Below are 22,885 nucleotides of genomic sequence, written 5' to 3'. Positions count from 1 at the left end.
GCGCCGAAAGGCTCAGCGCTTCTGCGGGGCGCCGCCGCGCCCTCTCTGGCCTGCCTCTGCGCTGCCGCCGCTCGGTTCGGAGCCGGCACAGCGGCGGGCAGCCCGGCGCCGAGGGAAGCGGCGAAGGGGAAGGAGTCCTGCCTTTCCTGGGCTGCCCGGGGCGGGGGGGGGAGCGGTCACGTGGCTGCCATGGCAACGCGGCCCGCCCGCGCGACGGCCCCTCCCCGTCCCGATCTCCATGAGGCGGAAGCGGCCTCCGGGGCTGTGGCTAGCGATGGCCGGCGCCCTGCTGGCCCTGCTGGCCCTCCTCTGGGGCTCGCAGGTGGGCGGCGGCCGGGGCTGCGCGGTCGGAGGGAGGGAGGGGGCGAAGCGCGGGAGCCGACCCGGGCAGCGGCCAGTCCGGTGGCCGAGCTGCGTGCAAGCCCTCCGGTGACGGCTTGTTGCCCGGAGGCTCGTACCGGGGGAGGGAGCTGGCGGCCGGCCGGGAGGAGCGCGGAGCCCAGGGGCGCGGGCAGGGCGCCGGGAGCCGGTTCGCCCTGGTGCTTTCCTGCGCCTCTCCTGGCTTCGGTCTTTTTAGGGGGAGGCTTCTTGATGTGGCCCTACCGCCCTTCGGAGGTCAGGGCGTCGGCGGGGGGATCCTTCTCCAGGGGTTTCCGAGCTCTGCTTAAAGGAGGGAAAACTTCATAATTTGTGGGTGAATAACTTTGCGCTTCTTGCTCTCGGATTTTCTCCCTGCTTAATTACTCTCGGTTTTCATTCATGATAGTCTAGTCTTTCTTAAGCTGTTCGTAGGTCTCTGTCATCAGCTTACCCCTACTTCTGGCAAGGCAATTAACAGAAACGTTAAATGGCCCTGGTCCTTCAGGGTCACCACTGGTTACTTCTTAGTTCCAGCCTGATCTTTCCGTTTCGGTGCTTAGATCTCCATCCAGTACTGGCTGCAGCACAGCTGCGCTTAGCTTCCATTCTTCTGTTGGAAAAATAGAAGAAAAAAGGTGGAAGATTATTTTTTTCCATTATCCTTAAAAACATATACATTGACCTGAGTTTTGCTCTTCCTGGTATCTTACGCTTCCCCATTTCTAAGATGTAGTTTTCTTTCTTGACCTGTATTTTCACTTTATTCTGATTTTTCTTCTTATTACTTTCATATCTTCTTGCAGTGGTTGTTGATTCTGTTGCATTTGGAACCTTCTCTACTATTTTCCTCATTTTGGAGGATGATTTACAGATAGTAACAGCAACTCCGATGTAGGAAATTTCAGGGTGTGTTTTTTGCCTTCTAATTCCGGAGCTCCCCAGTCCAAAGGACTTCATTAGCTAATTTCCAGTTGGTTGAAATTTCCCCAATTGTAGTCTAAAACCCTAGCTACAAGCCTATTTCTGTTTATATATCTTCTTAATTTAAATTGAATAAATCTATTTATGATGCTTCAGTATAAAGTTACTTTCTACTGCGGGTTCTTCTGATCCCACCATCATGGGATTTAACTACTAATGGATATTTATTTTTGTATTTTCAGGTTTTAAAAGCATTTGATTACTCCTCTCCTTGGAAGGGACAGCAACAGATGTACAAGCTGGACATAGGCTGGCCTAAAATTCCAGACTACTTCACTGGTCAAACATTTTGTGTTGCTGTTGACTCTCTTCATGGTTTGGTCTATGTGGGACAAGTGAGTGAGAATACTATATTTCTCTCCTTGTTAACCTAGTGCCTTTAAAGTGTCTGGTTGAGATTAAGATAAATATATATGTGTGTGTGTATATGAATAATTATTGTATTAAAATTAGTGAAAATACAAGAATAGCGATCTCTGCTATATGCATTTTTTAAAGCAGTTCTGGGACTGTACTTGCTTGTGCTTTTAAAAGCATTAAATTTCTGTGATATGAATGCATGATCCAACTTAACTGAGTTACAGTAGCTTCTTCTCTAACTGTAAGGTAAACTGTGTTTCTGGGGCAACTGACTAGTCCCCTTGCACTCTTCCAGCTTTGTCCCATGAAATCAAAAACACACAGCTCTACCAGCCAGTTAGAGTAATTGGAGTTCAATTATTTGCTTTACCAGTTCCATGCATTGGTATCTCTAGGTCACGGATAAGACATTCTCTCCATGAAAAGTGGTAGGATTTAATTATAAAGCACAGTATGAGTACCTGAGTGCCATGCAGCTAGTAAGTATGGTTACAGTTTTTCATGCCTGTGTTATGCTTGGCATATTTTTCAGCAAGAACATAAAAACACCATTGAAAATGAAGACCAAGATAGCTGTAGGAGCTTGGCTGCTCTGAAAATTGGCATTTATATGATTTAAGTTGAAAGTCTAGAAGGAGTGGAAGGTTTTGCATGCTAAACTTAGACCTTTCTCTGTCTCTTTTAGCTGGAAAAAAAATGAGATCAAGCAGACAGTCTCAGGACACTCTTATGATTCATGAAATGTTGCAAAAACCTTAGAAAGAGGAATTTTCAAAAATATGATTACTTGCTTAATGTGTTTTTCTTAATAGACCTTTTTTTGCCTCTTCAGAGGGGAGAGAATGTACCAAAGGTACTTGTATTCTCAGAGGAAGGCTATTTTCTTTACTCCTGGAATAATACAGTTGAAATGCCTCATGGTATCTTTGTATGGAACACCGCAACAGATAGTTCAGTATGGATCACAGATGTTGGAACAGGTATGCATGGTGGTGATATGAGAAGTATTAGGTGGGGAAGAAAATGCTAATATTGCAGATATTACTTTAAACAACTCATTTATTTAAGTCTCTCAAACAATTCTGAGACAGATCTGTGTTTTTCTTGCCATGAACAAACTTCTCAGGTGATGCACAAAATACTCTGAAGGTTCATGAGTTGTGCTGTGTGTCTGCTTATAGCTTCTGAACTGAGTAAGCAAGGGGTTTTTTTGCTTTGTTTTTTTGGGGGGTTTTGGTTGGTTGGTTGGTTGTTTTTTTTCCTAGAAGAAGTGTCAGGGGAAAAAAAAATCTTCTGGCTAGATTTATCTTCTGTCCTAGGTTTGGTCGCCCTAATACAATGGATGAATATTGTTGTAGCCTATGGATTTACTGACCCACAGTCATATTCTCATTATAGAATTTTGTCTCTTTGATTTATTAATATCACTTGTGAGTATCAGGAGATTTTATTTTTTAATCTTTGTAATCAGTTGTAATACTTACATTTTTGTTTTAAGATGTTTTTGCACTCTTTTTTTTCTTAATTCAGGGAAATATGGGCACACCGTGAAACAGTATAGCCCTTCGGGTAAACTTATGCAGATCTTGGGCACGCCAGGTAATGCTGGTTCAAGTTTGATTCCCCTACAATTTGATCAACCAGCAGAGATCTTCGTAGAGGAAAGTGGAGATATCTATGTTGTGGATGGAGACGGAGGAATGAATAACAGATTGCTCAAACTATCCGACGGTATGGAAAAATGAACTTCCACAGTAGTTGACCATTGAAAATTGAATTTTAAATAACACAGCTTGAGAATACTTTTAAGCAAGGACTAGGTAGAGCTGTCATTTAACATGAGTTTAAAGACTTTGTTGCATCAGGTCCTGTTTTACTGGTCGTCACTTCAGGAGAAATCTCCTAATCGTTTATGACAAGAGGCTGAGATAATGAGTTTGTTCAGCCTTCAAGAGAGAGGCTAAGGAGGATTCTTATTGCTGTCTTCAAGTCAGTAATGGGAGGGTATAGAGAAGACAGAGCCACACATTTCTTGGAGATGCACAGTGAAGAATGAGGAACACTGAGCAAAAGATGCAAGGGGGGGGGGGGGAATTCCAGTTTGATTTTTGGAGGGAAAGATTCACAGTGAGGGTGATCAGACAGTGATCAGACAGTTTGCACAGAGAGGGTGTGCAGTCTCCACTCTTGGAGATGCTCAAAACTTGATGAGTTATGAACAACCTGATCTAACTTTAGAGTTGGATTTGTTATCAAGGTTAGTCCTGCTTTGAGAAGCAGGTTGGACCTGATGGTGTCTGGAGATCTTTTATACTTAAATTATTCCGTGATTCTAATGAGCTTGCTCATATTCCCCAGTTAGATGGTCAGTGTTGGATAGGGCTGTGAGTGAGGAGTCTGCATGTATCTGCAGGTGGGGAAAAGTGGAGGAGCTACCATTTCTCCTTTACGCTATCATGAAACAGTCCGTGTGCTAATATCTAGTTTGCAAAATTGTAAATTGTTAAAACTCAAAACTGACTGAAAACTGCCAGGTAACAAATGTAAAAAATCAATTTAGTAAACAAATGAATATCATAATCATCCAACTGTTTTTTTTTTTTTTTTTCTTTTTTTAATACAGTGCTTAACAGAGCCTTGGACAATGGCTTTTGTGCAGTAGTGGCTACATTTCTGTAACCGTAATTCTGAAACCACTAATAACAATCCAGTAGTCTCTGTAGTAGTTCCACTATTTCTTGGGTTTATGTATTGGGAGTACTGTGTTTAAAAAGCCTGGGTTTAGAAATTCCACCTTTTAAAAATTAATCAAAGTTTGCAAGGGAATGACTTAAAGTTATTCTGTTTGTTGTTTTCTTACTGTGATTTTTTGACTTTTATTTTTCATGGTGCTCACTGTTTAGATTACAAAGAGATATGGCTGACTGGAACAAATGGGACTGGCATCGGTCAGTTCAAGATTCCTCACAGTGTAACAGTGGATCCTTTTGGACGGGTAAAGAATAAAGGGAGAATTTTTTTTTCATCTTCCAACAGACTCGTTTACATATATTTGAACAAAACAAACTGTATTTCTTTTTTAATTGAACTATTGTGATCTGGGTCATTTTATGTGGGTTACAGTTTTCGATGTGATAGTGGTCATAATTTGAAGTTTCACGCTACAGATCCTAGTGAAATAGCTGGCTACAAGGTTAACACAAGGGTTCTGTCTGGTTACATTGTCAATGTCCATGCAACAGCAAACTGCTCCTCCTGCAGTTTCTAACAGGTTGCCATTGTGAGAGTACAAGAGAATTATGTTCTGTAATAAATATCTACCCAAGCACTTACGTTCCTTCAGGGGACTTTAATTTCATATTTGGAAATTCCAAATAAGCTTAAGATGATAGTAAGGCTCTAGCTAGGTTGTGGACATCGGTCCTTTTCTACATGCAGCTCAAGGCATTCAAGAGTCTACTTCTGCCAGGTGTTAATCGTAGCCTGGTTTTTGCTCTCCTGCTCTTGTAGAGGAATTATGCGGTTGCTCCTTAATCTATTTCAGGGAAAATAAGACTGCTTGGTTAAAACGTCTTAAATCACTAGTTTGAGCTAATTCTGCTCATGCTGTCTGAACCAGTATAAGAGGCGTATATAAAAATCACTTCTCTGCCAAAACTGGCAGGGTGGGAGGGAGAAGAGGAGGGACATGGCCGCTTTGTGTTGAAGGGTAACCATGAGTATATACATTCAAAGACAGCAACTGTGATGGGCTACGATTTTATTGCCAATGTGGTGTTGATCATCAGCCTAGGTTACAAATAATTGTCAGCTCCTAAGAAATTTAGGAGACTGCTGTAGTAGTGTTTCATTTAAAACCAGTCATGAAAGATCTCAGGTCAACTTTTTTATTGCTCCCTTTTGGGTGATATCCCAGAAAAGTCATGAAGTTTACTCATCGGACTGACGAGTTGTCAACAGCTGAAATTTCAATGATTGTAATACAAGAGAGGCCTTCACTCCAACTGTCTAATGGTATTGCTAGCTTGCAGTGTTTGTGAACCCAGTTAGCACAGAGTGGAACAGAGATAAGCTCTTTGATTAGACAAAACATGCTGAAAATGCTCTTAGTGTTTAAGTTGCTCAATATTTATAGTAGTATTAGGCATATCCGAGTGTTTGCAGATGCAGTCATCGTAGGCCTGGATCATGAAATGAGACTACTGTTGCAAAACAAATTGTTAGCGGGCGACAGACCAGTTGATCTTTAGAATTACATAGGTGGGAATATGTCCTCACTGGGGCTGGGGAAAATCCTACCAAATATATCCATATTGTAGCCACAAAAATGAAGAGAAGGCACCGATTTCTCTGTTAAAGTAGTATAAAATAATTTGTGTATCTTAACTGTGTGGCGGTTTTATTTTATATCTGGAAGTCATATCCACTTATTTAGTTTTGAATGTGGAGGTACACTCTTCCAAGGTGTACTTCTTTTTTACTACAGGATATTTTGCTTGTGTAAGAAACGAATGTGTTTGATTTGTTCTATTTGTGAACAGCCATGATTTTTGTTCCTAACAGGTATGGGTTGCAGACAGAGACAACAGAAGAATCCAAGTTTTTGATAAAATGACAGGAGAATGGCTCGGGTCTTGGAGCAGCTGTTTTTCAGAAGATGGACCCTATTCTGTCAGGTATTGTTGAACAGTTCTTCCAGAAGCATGCAATTACATAAAGAAAGCGTACTCTTACTGATGAATTAAAATGTTGATATTTAATGCCTGATGACAAAGAGTTAATCAGTTTAACTAATAGGGTGCTGGGCCCTAATCATATGCAAAGATCTGCACAGCTGTATCTTGACAGGGAAATCCTGGCTTTGTAACAAGCCCCATGGATTTGAGTGCAGGATTGGGAACTTCATTTTAAAATTGTTGTGTGTTGTCGACCTTACTGTTGCTGCTTTTACAAGAAGAGACGTTGTCTCAAATGAGTTTTCTGTAGCATAATCTGTCTCAAGGAGCAGCAATGTGTAGAGCAAGGCTTACAAGTTAATTCTCAATATTTCGCTGCATTTAGTCTGTTGTAGCCTTCAAAACCTTGACTATTAAGGAGGTTTTCTTTGTTTTAAAGTGCATGGTTATGTTAAAATGAGATGTCATATGGAGTTCATAATTCAAAAATACATTTCTGTCTTTCACAGATTTACTGCCGATTACAAATACCTGATTGTAGCTCAGCTGAATATCAACCGGTTAGCAATCTTGGCGGCACCACTGGTTGGCTCTATTGGGGACTGTGTTATGGTTAACACAGTCCAACTGGCAGATGAAACCAAACCACACCTTGTGGATGTAGACATGAAGAGTGGAGCAGTCTATGTTGCAGAGATTGGAGCCCAGCAAGTACAAAAATACGTACCCTTAAGCTGATGGTTTCCCACAAGTGCCGTGGCACAAGCTGTGTAATGTGTAAGACCTATGACCACATTTCCTTGAGTTTTCTGTTTCTTTAGACAAGCACGGAACATTGTGCTCCCAGAACTGTAGACCTAAGAACCTGCCCTAGCTGTTCTGCAGTCCTGGAGAAGTACTTGGTCTTGAGCTGTTACTCATTTTAGTAATGCTATGGTGGCTTTTGCTTTTGTTGCTGGGAATTCTGAAATCACTTTAAGCATCTTAATTTTATTATATAAAACTTTACAAACGCAGCTACTGTTCTTAAATGTGTAGGGTCATCTTGGGGCCCCTCTACTTAGCCTGTGTGTGTTGCTAAATGAAGGTCAGAACTGTCTGAAAGAAGTGTATAAATGATTTCCTGGGAAGTGAGTACCTCATTTTAATGTTTCTTCACTTGTTTTTTTGAATCATTGTGCTGATACTGCCCAACACTGAATACAGAGATGCATTATGATGTTGAATAAGATGCTGCTGGATACTGGTGTCACTGCTGATACTGGCATCTGCCTTAGGTGGTTAATGACATAAGCATTGAAATCTAAGTTTTCAGCTCTAGCTAAAGTGGTAAAGTCTGTAATAAGCTTATTAAATTAAATTGATATCAGGCACTTCAAACTAAATTAAAAAGTATGTGCACAGCAGCCAAGTACTGATTCTTAACTAAATCAATTCTTAACCTGATTTGATTGATATCAGCATGAGTTTTCTGTTCCATAAGATTTCATAGTGGAACATATTGAAGTTCAACTCGTTTAAGCTCCTCAAGATAAACAAATTGCAATTTGCTAGGGAAGTCTTAATCAGCATTAGGGACTGGGAGACACATGATTTTCTCCCAATATTATTGAAGCTCTGTCAGTTAACAGGAGTGCATCTGTTTTGATTTGGGGATTTTTAACTGTTTTATATCCAGCACTTAGACTTCATCAACTCCATTAATGTCTAGAATTAAGTTTCTTACGCTATATCCTAGCAGATGTCCAAGCAGAGTCCAAGCTCTGTCCTAAAAAACGCTGTCTCTTTACATTCCCAGTCCAGAGTGGTTTTGTTTTCTTTACATGTTACTACAAGATTTTAAGTTAGTTTCTGGGTCAGCAGATGGAAAACTGTCCAGAAAAGTCAGATTCATATGTTCTGTAGAAACTAACTCGGCTGCGGAGCCTGATGGCCTGATTTCAGTACTATTTGAGATGAATGCACTAAATGTGAATGCTTCTTGTTGTTGGCTACATCCACAATAACAAAAGCAGATCTAACCTGGCTGCCCTCATGCAAGCCTTAGAACCAGAACTTCAGGGTTATATGCTAGCAAATATGATCCATCATTCATATGGTCTCGAATGGGAGCTAGTAAGCAATATTTATTAGCTGAAAAAGTAGCAGTACTTCCTCTAGACCTAGATGGATAGGTCCACATCGCTTTGCAGTGTGTTGTGTGGATTTTCTAACTAGGTCTCCACTAGCTCAGGGATCTCTGTGTGCAATTTATACCTATTTCTCACCTACCCAAGGTGGATTTCTTTTTAAAAATATTACACTCAAATATAGTTTATGATATTACAGTGTCTAGGTGGTGTAAGGGGTCCAGGCACATCCATCCTTCCTCACCACACCCTCTTCTTATTTATTTTTTCTTTGTCACATCCATTTGAAACTGGACTCGAAGCTCTCTGGGAGCGTGCTTCTGCGTTCAGTAAAGAAGTGCACTTTCGGATGTTGACGAGTAAGTTATTCCTACAAGGTTCTGTTTGCTGCGTGGATCTGCTCTCAACTCTCTTTTTACATGGGCTTTTGCAGCCCCTAGAAATGGGGAGCATTCATCCAGTTTTGTCCGGCTTTGCTGAAGTAGGCCATGGTGCCAAAACATGCCTTGCCTCTAGGCATTTTGGTATCTGTGATAAGAAGGGATGCTCATTATTAACTAGTATGAGATGCTTAGACTCCTTTTTACCTCTGCGCCTATGACCAGACTGAGAAAATGATTGATGTGTGCACTAACTTGCTAATTCTCTGAAGGTTTTCTTATGTATCATCTTGAAACTCATTTCTGAAAAATTGCATAGTAGGATAATTTGATAAAATAAATCGAGAATTTCCCATTATGAAAGGCTTGGGCGCTTCATTTCTGTACTAATATCAATACATTCCATTGCAATGGATTACTTTTCTAAATATGGGGTCCTCAGTGCTTTAATAAGGTATTTAATAATTTCTGTTACCAACATTCAAATGTAATCTAAAATTCTGTGTTATCTTTATCCATTACTATTTCTGTGGCCCATCTCTTATGCATTCTAATTCGTGTATCAAAAAAGGCACATAAATCTCTCCCAGATGTTTTCCTCTGAGTAATTAGTAAAATGGGATGATGAGTTACATAAGTACCTAGTATAAAAAAAAACATTGAAACTGTATGCCCTTTTGACGCTAATAGGAAAATTAAAAACAAACTAACAAAACACTTCTTAACAGGGAATCAGGTTTTATTTCCAGAAAAGATTTACTGAGCAATCTGTTTAGTTTTTAGGAGATCAAGAAGGGACTTCTCTATGGGTTAGAAATACTTGCAGAAGAAGAAAAATAACATACTACAGTGTTAACTAGACAAGAAAGAAAACATAAGGTGATTGCTAGAACCCCCCAAAAATCTAATTTTAGTTAATAGGTGTCAACTTTTAAGTGTGAGAAGTAATCACTGGAGTATCCAAGTAAAGGAAATAGGAATATTCCATGTTTCGATGTCTCCAACTTTGCAGACTTTTTTTTTTCCTTTTTTTTGTTTTTTAAATTTATCCTTTTCTTTGGATAAGTACCTAGATTGTTAACTGGATGACATTCCAAGGAGGTAAGACCAGGTCTATTAATACAGTTCATCTTGATTTTTCTGTGATGCTAACCAGCCTTTTTTTTGTGTTATTGTAGTCAGCAATTGATTAACAATATCTGGCCAAAACAAAAGAAGCCTGAATCAGGTTTGTGCCATGCAAGATAAGTTTAGTGAGGCTGAGCTGTCTCAATAAAAACTGAGGGGGAAGGTGTACCGGTATGCCTGTAAGTCTGCTCATTACTGTAAGTTCACCACCTTAAAGTGGTTATTAACCTTTTCGAAGCATTAAGTAGTTAGTTATCTTAGTTTACACTTACTTTCTTAACAATTTGTAACCTGAGAAGCTTTCACAAGTCATCTATCACCAAGAAGTGTTTGCAGTCACTGAAGTTGCTTGTATAAAACATAAGAGGGCACCAAACCCCTGCTGATGCTTGGCATACTCAGTGTAGCTATATACTAGCAAATGTAAACAGCTGGTAATTTCTGAACGTTTGGAGTAAGTCAACAAAGATAATGAACTGCTCCAGACTTCCTTTCTCTTTTCAAAATAGATTGCTTTAAACATAAGCAGATAATTGTATTATAGTCACTTTGGCTTATTACTACTGGATTTATGTCCATCTTTTATTTATTTCCATTGGTTTTCCTAGAAAAAAAAATCAGTAATTCAGTGTCCAGAGACAACTGGATATGGTGAATTGATTCTTCTATTCCTTATGTCATTGATTTTCAATGGAATTACTTCTGATATGTTGCTTTGGAAACATAATAATTTATAACTGTATAACTGTAGCAGCATAATTATACCAGAGTAATGCCAGTATATTTCCCTACAGAGGTGACCCTGAGTGAGATTAGATCTAAGCTTACTGAATCAAATTCACCAATTTTATTCTACCTTTTTTTCTCAGCCTTTGTCTAAAAACCTTGCTCTGATTTTGTATTATTATTTTATTCTACTTTTTGGGGGATTGCATCTGCAAAACTTGTATTTGCCAGCAGTTGCTATGAAAAAGTTTGAAAACTGACTCTTTTTCAGGTAAATGATTCAAAAATATTTGAGTCTTTCAGTGTTCATAAAGCATTGAAGTCATGTTGCTTGTATGAAATTTGAAAGTAGGAGCACATTAATTTATGCACACAGGATGATTTGTTACTGCATTAAAGCCAAAGTAACACTGATACAAATGAGATATGAATAGACATACTTTATCATAAGATCACATGTTTTGAGGCTGAGGAAACCAAATATGATTGTGTAACCGGATCAGTAAAAAACCTTGCCCAGTTACATCAGGAATGAACATATTAATTATGTCTGAGCTATGATGGGATTTCTTACAAACAAACTAAGACTTAAGAAATCTAACTCTTGAATAACTAAGATCTATATATTTTAATCCTTCCTAGTACTCAATAAACATCATTATAAAGGGAAGGCTTTATGCTTAGTCTGGATTTGTTTGTCTTCAACCTCATGTTTTCTGTTTTCAGCTAGCTTAGAGATCTGTCTAATACGGGAAATTTTTTTCTTATCCCCCATGGAGTCATTTACAGATGATGACTGAGTCATCTCTTGCTCCACTCCTTGTCTAAACTATACAGATCGGAAAACTTTCCTTGCCGTGGAAAACTGGTAAGGCTTTAATTTCAAAATGTTTTCATAGCATTTATTATTAAAAACAAACAAATCCAAAAGAATGTTCACCATGTGACAGGAAGTCTGGCTATTAGAACCGCCAGCACTAAACCTATCTGTGTGCTGTACAAGAGTAATACTCTCTCCTCACGATTTGATGTGGCCAAGTTTGTTTCTGCTCCTAGCTCTCAGTACAGTACTGACTTTGACAGTTGTCAAAGGATTTGGGTGACTAGGTGGTCAAGGTGTAAAGGAACCCTTTTGGAAGAACAGGCCAGAATAGATACTGGGTTTTTTATCTGTGCTTGCTGTTGAAGTCCTTAGAAAACTTTCCGTGCTGTTAACATTTTTTGGCAGGGTCTTAATTGGAAGATCTGGCTGAAGTTGAAGAGTCAGTAAATGGCTTATTAAAACAAACTGATAAGTTGCTAGCAGGTGTTCATTCCATTAAGGTCATTCAGTATTTTCAAGAGACTTCTGAAATACTAACTTTTGCTGAGAACTGCCTTAGTACCAGAGGAAAGAAAAAATGGCAAATATGGTTCAAAGAAAAAAGAAAAAAGAAAAAAAAACCAAACCCACACCTGTGTGTGAGGATTCCGGAGAGATCCAATAGAATTGATGGCTGTACCTTGCCAATTGACATAAACCATAATGAAAAAATAGATGTATTGGATATGCAACCATGAAATCTATTACAGGTCTTTGGAAGACTCTCTTGAGCATGTATGTCAGGATGATCTAGCTAATAAAGTTTGCTTAAATTTTCAAAAGGCTTTCAAAAGCATCTCTTGCCAAGGGTCCATAAAGAAATCATGCAGAATAAGAAAGAAGGGATAATTATAGATTAGTAATTAAAAGATTGTAAATTAAGTATATTACAGACTAGTTCTGTGCTGCTCAATATATTGATAAATGACCTGGAAACGGACTTAGGAAGTCAGGGACAGAATTTACTGACAACATCAAGCTACTCAGGCTAGTAAAGACAAAAGCTGCAAAGAGTTGCAGAAGGATATCATGAGATTGAATGACTGGGCAATAAAATGGCAAATGGAATATAACATTGATAACTATAAAATCAGGTACAATTAGTAAATAGAAGTCTAATTTTATATATACAATGATAGTTTTTATATATATTGCCATTTAGGAAATGATCCCAGGCTCATAAAAGATGGTTCTATGAAAATATCAGCTTCCAAACTCAGAAAGTCAGAAAACAAAGAATAATGGGAGATACAGAAAGCATTGCAATGTAATTATGTGAATTCCTGGTGCATGCTCATTTTGCATACTGCAGGCAATTCTGGCTCTTCTTCCCCCTTCTAATCTCTGGAAGGCTACAGTGGAACTAGAAATAGTAGAGAGAAGGGGAAGAAGGCTGTTAAAAATCCTTGACTGTATCCAGCTACCATGTTCAGTATCATCAGCATTTCATCATTTAAGGCATCTGTGTGAACGTGCTTTTTTCCGTATAGCTGTTGCTCTGAACTAGTTTGGCCTCAGAAATCAGTAAGGATGTACAGTCTGCTGGTGTGCAAAGGTGGAGTGGAGAATAAAGATGGGCAGAGACATGTGGTTTCTATTATGCAGGAGAAGTTAGCTTGAAAGGAAGGTAAGAGTTTGCAAATCCTCCTAAGGTTTTAGTGTTGAAGGTATTTTTTTAATAAAACATACAGTCCCAAAGTCAGTTCATTGGTATTACCGAAAATAAAAAGTTTTGGCAAAGGAGGCCCTTGCTTCAGTCTGCACATCTTTGATGTTCTCACCAAGGTGCATGCCCTGGCTGCCCGTGGCACCTGTCTACTGTCCCAGAGATGAAAAGCACTATACTTGCTGGATCGGGTAACAAAATCGCAAAAAATATTGGATTTTTCTGTAACATCATCACCCACAGTCTGACATAAATGTGAGGTAGCACAAGTATAGGCTAATTTTTGTTCAAAGATCGGAGCACTTGAAAAATCTTGGAATTAAAATGAAGGTGCTCCTTCAAATGTTTTACTAACTTCCAGCCAAGATACAATGCTGATGGTTGTGCTGGTTCATTCTCATGTGCATGGGTGTAGCTGGAACCAGCAGGCAGAAGATGACTGTTAGCTCCCAAATGGGGCCTCCTTATATGTCCCAGCTGCAATGTTCATAGCAGTGGGTGATTGGTCTGCAAGCAAATACCCATATTTGTCTCTATGGGGATGCTGTAAAAGAGAAAGGAAGGAAGATACCATCATATTAGGGGCATGTGCTTCAACATGTGTATAAATCTTATAGTGTAAATGTGTATTTAATCAATTAAGGAGGAGATGTGGAGGTCAGGGGGAAGAGGGGGGCGTGATTCTACCTAGTGTATTCCACACTAGCGCTGTACTAAGGCTTGCAGCATCTTACTTCATGCCCAGTCTAATTTCAGAGCTTCTAGGACTGAAAACTCTAGAAAAATGTTATAAGAGTGGGAGATTATGCTATACCTAAGGGTTACCATGACATGCCTCCAGTGGGGTGCCTTAATGGGGCTTTGCGATGGATGATGCTACCAGACAAAAATAGGAGAAAGAACATTTGAATCATCTGTAAGACAGATAACAAGTTGGAGGAATTAAAAATATTTGGGATAAGGTGACACCTTTGATAATGCTGGCCTATGTTCTTCTGGGGATGCATGGCCCAGCAGAGAGCTCCCAATTTTCATTTTGCCCTATCTCCTTGTTCTAAATGTCCTTCTTTCTCCTAGACAATTGAGTCAGGAGGAAACACAGGTCACAGCCAATATTTATTAAACACCTTTTATTAATTAAGCTGTTGCTATTAATAGAGTCAAGCTGTTGTTATTAATAGCAGATAACTATTTCATGGCGCCTCGACCTCCCTGCTCCAAGCGCTCAGGCACGCAGCTGCCCCGCCGAGCACCATTTGGGAGGCCCGCCCCAGCTCTCCCAGGAGCGGAGGGTCACCCTGGTACGCTGGTGACAAGGGAGCCCCTCAGGGGGTCCAGCGCTTCACGCGGCGCCCGCATACCCTGCGGTCCCTGTGTGCACGCGGCAGCCACCACCTCCCTGGACGCAACCAAGTTGCGCGGCCGCTGCTCATGGCAGGCATGGCCAGCCACCCTGTCTGGATCTACCTCTGGAGCTCAGCCAGCTGCAGAGGGCTGCCACACACAGCCCCCAGCATGTATGTAGCTTCTCTCTGGTCTGCTGCTTTCTGGTCGCTGTTTCTCCATCCCCACGCAGTTTTTAGCAATGCACAAGTCTTCATCCCTGCACACAGGTGGCTCCCAGGCAGTGCACGGGAGAGGAGGATGCATCTCAAGTCAGGAAACCCTGATGGCATTGGAGTGGCTTATGTTAAAAAAATCTCTTTTCCTAACCAGCCATTGCAGAGAAAGACGCAGCTTATCTGAAAAGGCAGACTCGCTGGCAGTCTTGGAGAGGCCAGCTCTAAAGGAGAGCCAGCCACCAGGCTGTCCTAGGAAGGCTGCCAGGTGCTGTGAAACCCATGCAGCCCCGTGGAGCAGCTGTGTGAGGTCTCGTGCATCACGTCTGCTTCTCCCTGTGCCTTTCCTGTCCTGCGCCCAACCCGAGGGCCCTTCAGTCCTGAAGGCTGCTCTCTGAGCACCACCTTCCTTCTCCAACAGAGGAAGCAATCCCGCTGCTGTTGAAAAACCCATCATGATCTGCAGACGCAAGCACAGCAACATTTGCAAGGAAAAAATAGTATCTCTCGTTAGCGCAATTGTGGCAGTTTAAAATGGGACATGAGCTTCTGGGTATGCAAGTCCTTGTGCAATTACTTTTTTAACAACTATCTCACTAGGTATAATAAAGGATACCACCTCTCTCAGCAAATACCAACTTTCTCAAGAAACCGAAGTCCTGTTACAAATTCTAGATTGTATACGTTGCATCTCCTAAACGCGAACACATACACACTTTTATATAGACAAATATATCAGGAGAGGTGTATGTAGCAGATGCAGTATATATAATCTAACATTCATATAGATGTATGTTATTTTTATTTAATTTTTATTGATGTAGTCTGGGTCACAGGCATGCTGGGAGAGAAGAGTGGTAACAAATGCTTCTATAATGAAACTGCCTAAGCCGTGCAGTATCAGCAGTAGGTCCCTGCGGTGTTTGCACTGTACATACATACAAACAAAGACAGCCCTTGCCCTGGAGGCCATTGCCAAGGAAATGGGCCGGTGTAAAAGAAAAGCAGTAGATGATTCGGTAAGACAAATGAGCCAGCCTGAAACCTCCATGCTTTCAAAAGGAGGTTCACTTCAGTGTAAGGGATCCATTAGATCAGCTCAGGTGTCCCAAGAAGTGCTCTTGCACCCATCTAACTCACTGCGTTCATTCCAGTGTGTGAGTTTTAATGGGTTTTAGGACATCCTCAGTTCTCGCTGTTCTGCTTGGGGGAAATTTCATCTGGGATAAGAAAGGAATAATAGCTGCTTGACCCAAAATCTTTATCAGAGAAGAAACATTTGCAGCTTGATCTAAAAATCTCAAACCCCATAATTATTTCAAAAGGAAAAAAAAGTGCTTGACACTATACAATACATGAGATGAAAGCTTGTGCCTTGCCAAGAAAGCTTGACATAAGCACATTACAGATAATGTGGAAAAATTAAGAGATAGATAGGAAATTCTGAGCACCTTCTAAAAAGTTTTATTATAAACATACTCGTTAGCCTGTGGAAGGATTTATTTTTCACTGTAATGTGGTTAGAGGTGAATCCAAGTAAACAAAGCATTTAAAATTTAAGTAGACCACAGTGGCATTTAATGAAAGTATGAGTCCATGAGAGAGGCTGGAAACATATCCGTTTTCTTAGACAAAGCTTTATGCAAGCCTAGTCAAATTAAATGTGATTATGGGTGCATACATTTAAAGAGCTAGCACCGGGATAGAGCTATCCCCGGGATAGTGGTTTCAAATCTGAAGTGTAGATTAGGCTCCAGAGATGGAATGGCAATTGGTGATATTTCAATAAACACCAGCAGGCTGAGTGGCCCGTAATTCCACTGCTCATCCCTCACTAGCCCGTGCCTCCTCGTCGAGGGCGAGTGGCAAAACTGGATACATCCTCTGAAGCATAATAATTAAATGGGCTGAATCCTGAACGGCCGAGTGTTCAAAATGCAAATGCTGCCGCTTTTTTAAATTCAGCAGAGATTTTATTATCCTTTTATATAGATAATCAAACGCAGTGGGGGAGGGTTGAAGAGTAAAATTGAAGCAACATTGGCAACCCACAAACTGGGGGACAAATGGGATCAGGTTGCTTCATTCTTGGTATGGGATAAGACTATTTTAGCTGCTGCAGTTGGTTTAATTGCCTGGCCTTAGTTTTTTAAGGGGGTGAAAGCAAACCTGGAGCCTTGTGTTTCTCCTTTACTTTTCGTTTTCCTGCTCACTCCACAAAGGAAGGGAATGAAACAAAATGGGAAGGTGGCCACTGCTCCTGTACCTGCCGGGAGCACAGGAGCCTCTCCGCAGCCTGGAGGGGTCTCCAGGTGCCCAACACGGGTGGTTTTACTTTGCAGCAGCCCCACTCGCCCACGGACTGTCCCTAGGGGACAGCACCAACCCTAGACAACTTCTCCTCCCAGTTTTATGCAGATGTCTTACTCCCGGACAAGTGTTAGACCCTAGCCTCTGGTGTCCTGTTCCTCTTCTTCAACAAGGCTGCTGAAGAAACTAAACTCCCAGGGACTATGGTGGGCTTATGAAAATACGAGCTGTGAGACAGGTAAAGCCAATCGTGTCACCAAGGTGAAAGTTTCCAACATTTGCCTTTATTGGACATTGGGTTTGTTTTCTTTTGACCTCTGAAGTTGAACTATCCAGGCTGAAATAATCCATGCAGTGGATTTGCTTTATCTTCTGCTGAAATCAGTGACTTCTAAGAAAGTATATAATTTTCCGCTTATTTAGAAGAATTATAAAACATGGAGAAGCTCTAATGTCTTCCTACTAAATATGGCTTTAAATTCAGCAAAGGACATATCCTCTGCATGAGATAATTTCCACTTGTTATTCCTGTGGAAAATATGTGGATGTTTGGCAGTGCAGTGAGCCTGGAGATGTCCGAGGAAGGGGGAGCTGGAGGAGGAGCATCCAGCAGAGGACACTGAATAGGACAGGAGCCCCTGGGGAGAAAATAAATTGGCGCTCATGTTATTAAAGATTGTAGCCATGATGCATGTGGGGAAAAGGACAAATTTAGGGTAACACAGACAGCATTAATTCTGACACTTCCTAGGTTTTTGCCTGCTTGACTTTTAGTAGACTTAATAAGGTTTTTACTGTGCGTATGTGCATGTAAAGTAATGTTTTTTGACAATGTCCCTTTAACCTGGTAATCCTGTTCATAATTCATAATACCTCGGCACACAATGTCACACAATGAAAATAACTATTGCGCAAAGTGAACCCTATGACATAGCTGAGGAGCACATAAAATTACAATGCAAAGTGGGCTTTTGGTGTTACTGAGAAAGAAAATAATCCCTGTCACCAGAGGTGGGCTGCTTCTTTGGATCTTATTCTCTCTTTACAGTTTTCCTTATAGCTATGTCAGGTGGTGTTCCCAGTGTATGTGCTTAAGCAGAGGGGAGAAAACTGTTCACTGGAAGTCTCAAGAACCTACAATAAAAACATTCTTCCTGGTTTGCCAGTTACTCGTTCTTGTTACTTCTGTAATCAGCGCTATCTTTTGCTCCTTCTTAGCTTTAAATTTTCTCTTTCTCACCTTGCCTGTACACAGACACGCATACAGAACAGGTCAGTGTCCCCTCTCAAAAAATAGATTTTAATGAAAGATGCTTCAAGTCTTTTGCAAACAGAAATAGTAATTTCAGTCACAACAAGAAGTATTAAATAATTTCCTGTACAGAGCTATAATAGGTGTTTTCCTCTCTACACATCTTCTAATTACTCACTATTAGTCGTATTGCTTATATAGCTTTGATGGGTTTTAATGTGCTTAAGATGTTTCTCCAGAGTATTTTCCTACATTCTGGTGAGCAGAGTTGGTCCTTTTGTCTCCTTAGCATCTTATTACTTTATCAGTTAAGATTTTATGAGTAGTCCTATCTTGCTAAAATTTGAAAATCAAATTATTTTAATTTAAAGGAGAATGATTTGATGATAGTGTCTGCTGGGTTCAGTTAAAATAAATCAAAACACACTCAGTGTAGCTGAAATTGTCTTGAAAGCAGAAAAGCAGTTGCACTGTAAATCTGTGGGGGTGGAGGTGATGAATTACACTGTGAAAGAAAATGAAAACCAGATGGCACTTGCCAAACACCAACACACTGCAATTATGCAGAGTGGAGGCATAACCACATAGCACGTACACAAACCTGTTACCTAGATCCTCACCAGACTGCTCAGCAGAGTGAAGTTTGAGTTTTGCTAAGGTGTCTGGTGACGTTGGGGTTTTGCAAGATGAAGACGAAGCAGCAGCTTGGGCTGAATGAGCCCAGGGTAGAGGTGAGATGATGGAAGGGCAGTTTGCCAGCAGCTCGCCAGCACAGATGGCTTTGCCCAGAACTGCTGCACGGTTTGGAGCCCCCACCAGTGCCTGCGGGCAGGGAGCTGCTGGCTGCTCCGGTAACGGGGGGTTTGAAGTCTGAGTTTGAACAGCATGATCTTTCCCACTGCCTTTACTACAGCTCAAGCGTCACTTTGGTGGCCACGGATAGTTTTAAAACCACAACTTCAGATGCGTTATGAATCCAAACTTGGTATAGGAGGAATCCAGACTTCATATAGGAGGAGAAAGAACTTTGTAGGAAAGATTAAAATCCTGACTGCACTGCAGCCAGGAATAAAATTGTCACTGACCGCTACAGCAGAAACAGGATTTCCCTCTATGCAAATACACCACATTTTTTTCTTGTTGCTAATATGACCCCACTTACTAGAATCATGGCAAACACAAGCAGACACAGCCTGGTGATGAGGGATTGACATCAGAACTGGGTTGATTCTGCTGCTCCAGAGCATCCACCGTTTACAAGCTGGGAAGCAGAGCTGTAAGTGAACAGAAGCTTTTGCACAGTGAGTTATTGCTTATTAAATGTTGTTGTTTGAATTTCCTTGCAACTTTAAAGTAGATTTTCCAATCAACAAATGAGTCATTCCCCTAATCCTCTTTATTTTGCCAACAGACAAGTAAAAAGACTCAGCTGATATACAGCTTGGCATATTGCCATTTTATGATTCAATTTACTATCATAATAGTTTGTTGTTCTGCTTTGTTTCTGTGAAATTGATGGATTATAATAATTATTTTGCATATTGTATTTCTCTTTTGGTCCTTAGATCTAGAAAGGTATTTGGACGAGTTTTCCTGCAAGTGAACCACGGTAAGGGCATGCCATTTTTATTTAGAGATACCTAGGTTAATCTTTATTAACAACATCTGCTATTAGCAACATTAAAGAGCAAAACCAATTCCCAAGAAAATCTTTCTGGGCACTTTCCCATCAGCTAAAAGGTCATGGCACTACAGAGTTAAAACCTCATTATCTCTACATGACTATTCTTGCTGGGTTTCTTCCAGTTAAAATATCTTGTGAGATGGTCATATGAGTGCTTTATGATTGAATGAAGCAATTTATAGAAGATATGTCCCCTTTGGCTGGAATTTTCCACCCTGCAGCTGAGATGCAGTAACTGACAGCATGCCTGGTGCAAAGGAAGGTACAAATCAAAATGTGGGAGGCTAACAGATCATGTAGGTATGCATTTGTAGGGGTTTTGCCATGCTGTGGCCCTGCAAAGCACTCAACGTGAAAAAGTTTGGTCCATTTACATTGCAAAACTGAGCCCTCCAGCTCGGGTGAACGTTGCATGTCGCAATACAGAAAGCCTCTCTACGGGTAGAGCTTCCAGATGAGATCTCTTATCTACTGCATTGTGCAGGCAAGGCTCTAATAGATCTGTCAGCTATTTTTCTTGCAAAAGCCTCCTGCCAGATGTGTCTAGGGGCAGGCACAGCAGAGTGCCTCTGCCTGCAAGCCAGCACTGACTTGGGATGCGCAGCTCCTGGCAGCTGCCCTGATTTACACCCATCTGATGCTCTCCATGGGAAAACAATGTTTGCTCTTTTCTTTGGACTCCTGGAGGAAGGTCTGAATTCCAGTATCTCAGGTTGAAAGGCTAGGCGGCAAAGGCTATGTCCACACTGTTAGAAATAACAAAACAAGAGGGTTTGGTCCCTCTCCCTGAGTGACACAGGCTCTCTCACATCCACGCTGACCAGGGCATGTCCCTTCTGTAGCACTCCCACCCCATCCTCTCCCTGGATGTCCTTTGGGACCCTGCTGGTGCCCCTTTGGTGACAGAATCATGATTTGGGGGGTGGGGGTGTGTGTCTTTTCCTTCTTTTCTTTTCCTTCATTTAAAATGTCTGAAATAATTCGAGGTTTGCTCTGAATGCCATGAATATGCAAGTGCGTGTTTTATACATGTGTGTGGCATGAGGGCATAAGTCAATGTTGGAAGGTCAAGTCCACCCATGGTGCCTTCTGGAAGGAGATACCAGGAAAAACTCTGCCTAGAAGCATGCCTGGGCTTTGTCTTGGAAAAAGCTTGTTGGAGTGGTCAAGCCAGCCCGTGAGCAAACAAAAAATTCAGTCCAGTGCTCAGGTTCACTCCCTGCCCCACGTTTATTTAGCAGTACTGGCATACCAGGAGTCAGCACCTTATTTTAGCCAGAACAGTGCCACCAAATGAGCAGAAAGGGATGACACAAATCCTATCCAACATGGCACACGCTCACTCCCTGCCAGGAAGCATACATTCCCATTGGATGCTGTTAGTTTAATCCAGAAAAAAAATATATATATCTATCTGGCAGGGAAGGAATCTGATGTTTCTCAAGTCAAAGTGCCTCCTGGGACTTCTCCCAGGGAACTCAGCGCATGCCCCACCTCCTGCTCAAGGTCCTATCCAAAATTATGGTTTCATCTTATGCAAAATGCCCTAATTTTTTGGCAGAATATTTGAAAATGAATACTGCAGCACAATCATGGATATTCCTCTCTTTTTAATAGGATTTTCTGCCTGGCTAATAAATAAATTGTCTTTCAAATGAAAGCTGCCTCTGACTCTGTTCTCACACTGGATTCCAGCCCAGCTAAGACAGAAGGAAACTCCAGAGCAATTCTACTCTCTCTGACAATGATCAATGCTGTTGAGTGATGTGTAATGGCAATGTATTTATTTATTTATTTATTTGCCATCATTAATTTCTGTTGCATTGCTGCCTGCTGTCTCTCCCCATTGGTTTAAAAGGAATGTTACACTTTGGGTTGTTGTTTTCCTCCCAGTGCTTTTGCCAGCCACCTCTTTTATTGTTGTTGTTGTTGTTGTTGTTGTCTCCTGTCTTCTAGCCCCGAGGACAGTTTTCTGCCATCATCATCCTTTATCTGTCTTAGGGTCAGCTCTTGCAGTCCTTTTTTCCTAGGGGTAGGTGAATTGATGGAAAAATTGGGGCCAACAATGAATGGAAGCAGGAGGGCTCCATACCCCAGCAGGGTAAAATGCTGACTTAACCCACTTTAGACAATTAAAGTTTCTTCCAAGTTACCTTACTGGTCACAATCTCTACAGGTCATTGTTGTGCTGTGTAGACTCAAGCTCCTCAGACCAACAAATATACATTTGTATTTATCTGTGAGGCAACCAGCACAGCAGCGGCACTTCTGAAGGTGGATGATAATTCATTTCTGGCACTGTCTGGTGCTGTGTTAATATGAAAATGCAGTGCTGATTTTGTTTGTTTGTTTTGTGTAAAGAGATTGATGCTAAATTTCCCCCTGCAAATCCAACAGGATCGTTGTGGTTTAAGATAATTGCATAGCTTAGCATAGTTGTAAAACTGCAGTTGATTCTGGCACTGAGAGCCTGCCTTTGATGCACCTCAGGTTCATCTCCTGAAATTGAGTGCCAGTTTGTTCAACGATCCATCATTTATTTATTTATTTAAAATTAAAATAATCAAGATAGGTTCCCAAGGCTCTATGGACCTGCCATAATAAATTATGCAAAAATACCCTTAGGTTAAACCTCAGCAGTTCAGTCAGCCAGCTATCCACCTCCATTGTCAGCTGGAAAGCATGTCTCTACTTCCTCTGAAAACCCTTTCACATAAATGTCTTTTGCAGTGTGCCTGGAAAGTCAGCAAATTTGATGTCTTCAAAAGGAAAAGAGGAACAATTTCCAGAGCCATCAAATATAACACTTTGC

General features: G+C 41.0%; 1 protein-coding gene across 3 annotated transcripts; it reads left to right on the top strand.

The window, feature by feature from the left end:
- Positions 1-160: 160 nt before the first annotated feature.
- NHLRC3 (NHL repeat containing 3) lies at positions 161-18,302 on the top strand. Of its 3 annotated transcripts, XM_087758358.1 has the most exons (9): positions 161-322; positions 1,524-1,676; positions 2,534-2,681; positions 3,232-3,432; positions 4,605-4,696; positions 6,265-6,377; positions 6,887-11,608; positions 14,450-15,380; positions 17,170-18,302. In XM_087758358.1, the coding sequence occupies exons 1-7, from the start codon at positions 239-241 to the stop codon at positions 7,113-7,115; spliced, it is 1,020 nt and encodes a 339-aa protein (XP_087614484.1). In that variant the 5' UTR covers positions 161-238; the 3' UTR covers positions 7,116-11,608; positions 14,450-15,380; positions 17,170-18,302. The 3 variants fall into 3 exon arrangements, with proteins under 3 accessions (XP_087614484.1, XP_087614483.1, XP_009461334.2); XM_087758357.1 differs by having other exon boundaries at positions 14,985-18,302; XM_009463059.2 differs by having other exon boundaries at positions 14,450-18,302.
- The last annotated feature ends 4,583 nt before the right edge of the window (positions 18,303-22,885 follow it).

This window comes from Nipponia nippon, unplaced genomic scaffold, assembly GCF_047370975.1.
Source record: "Nipponia nippon isolate SJK-2023a ecotype South Korea unplaced genomic scaffold, ASM4737097v1 scaffold_2, whole genome shotgun sequence".
NCBI classification, from domain to species: domain Eukaryota; kingdom Metazoa; phylum Chordata; class Aves; order Pelecaniformes; family Threskiornithidae; genus Nipponia; species Nipponia nippon.
Note: the sequence above shows the minus strand (reverse complement) of the source record. Positions and strands in the feature narration are given on the sequence as shown.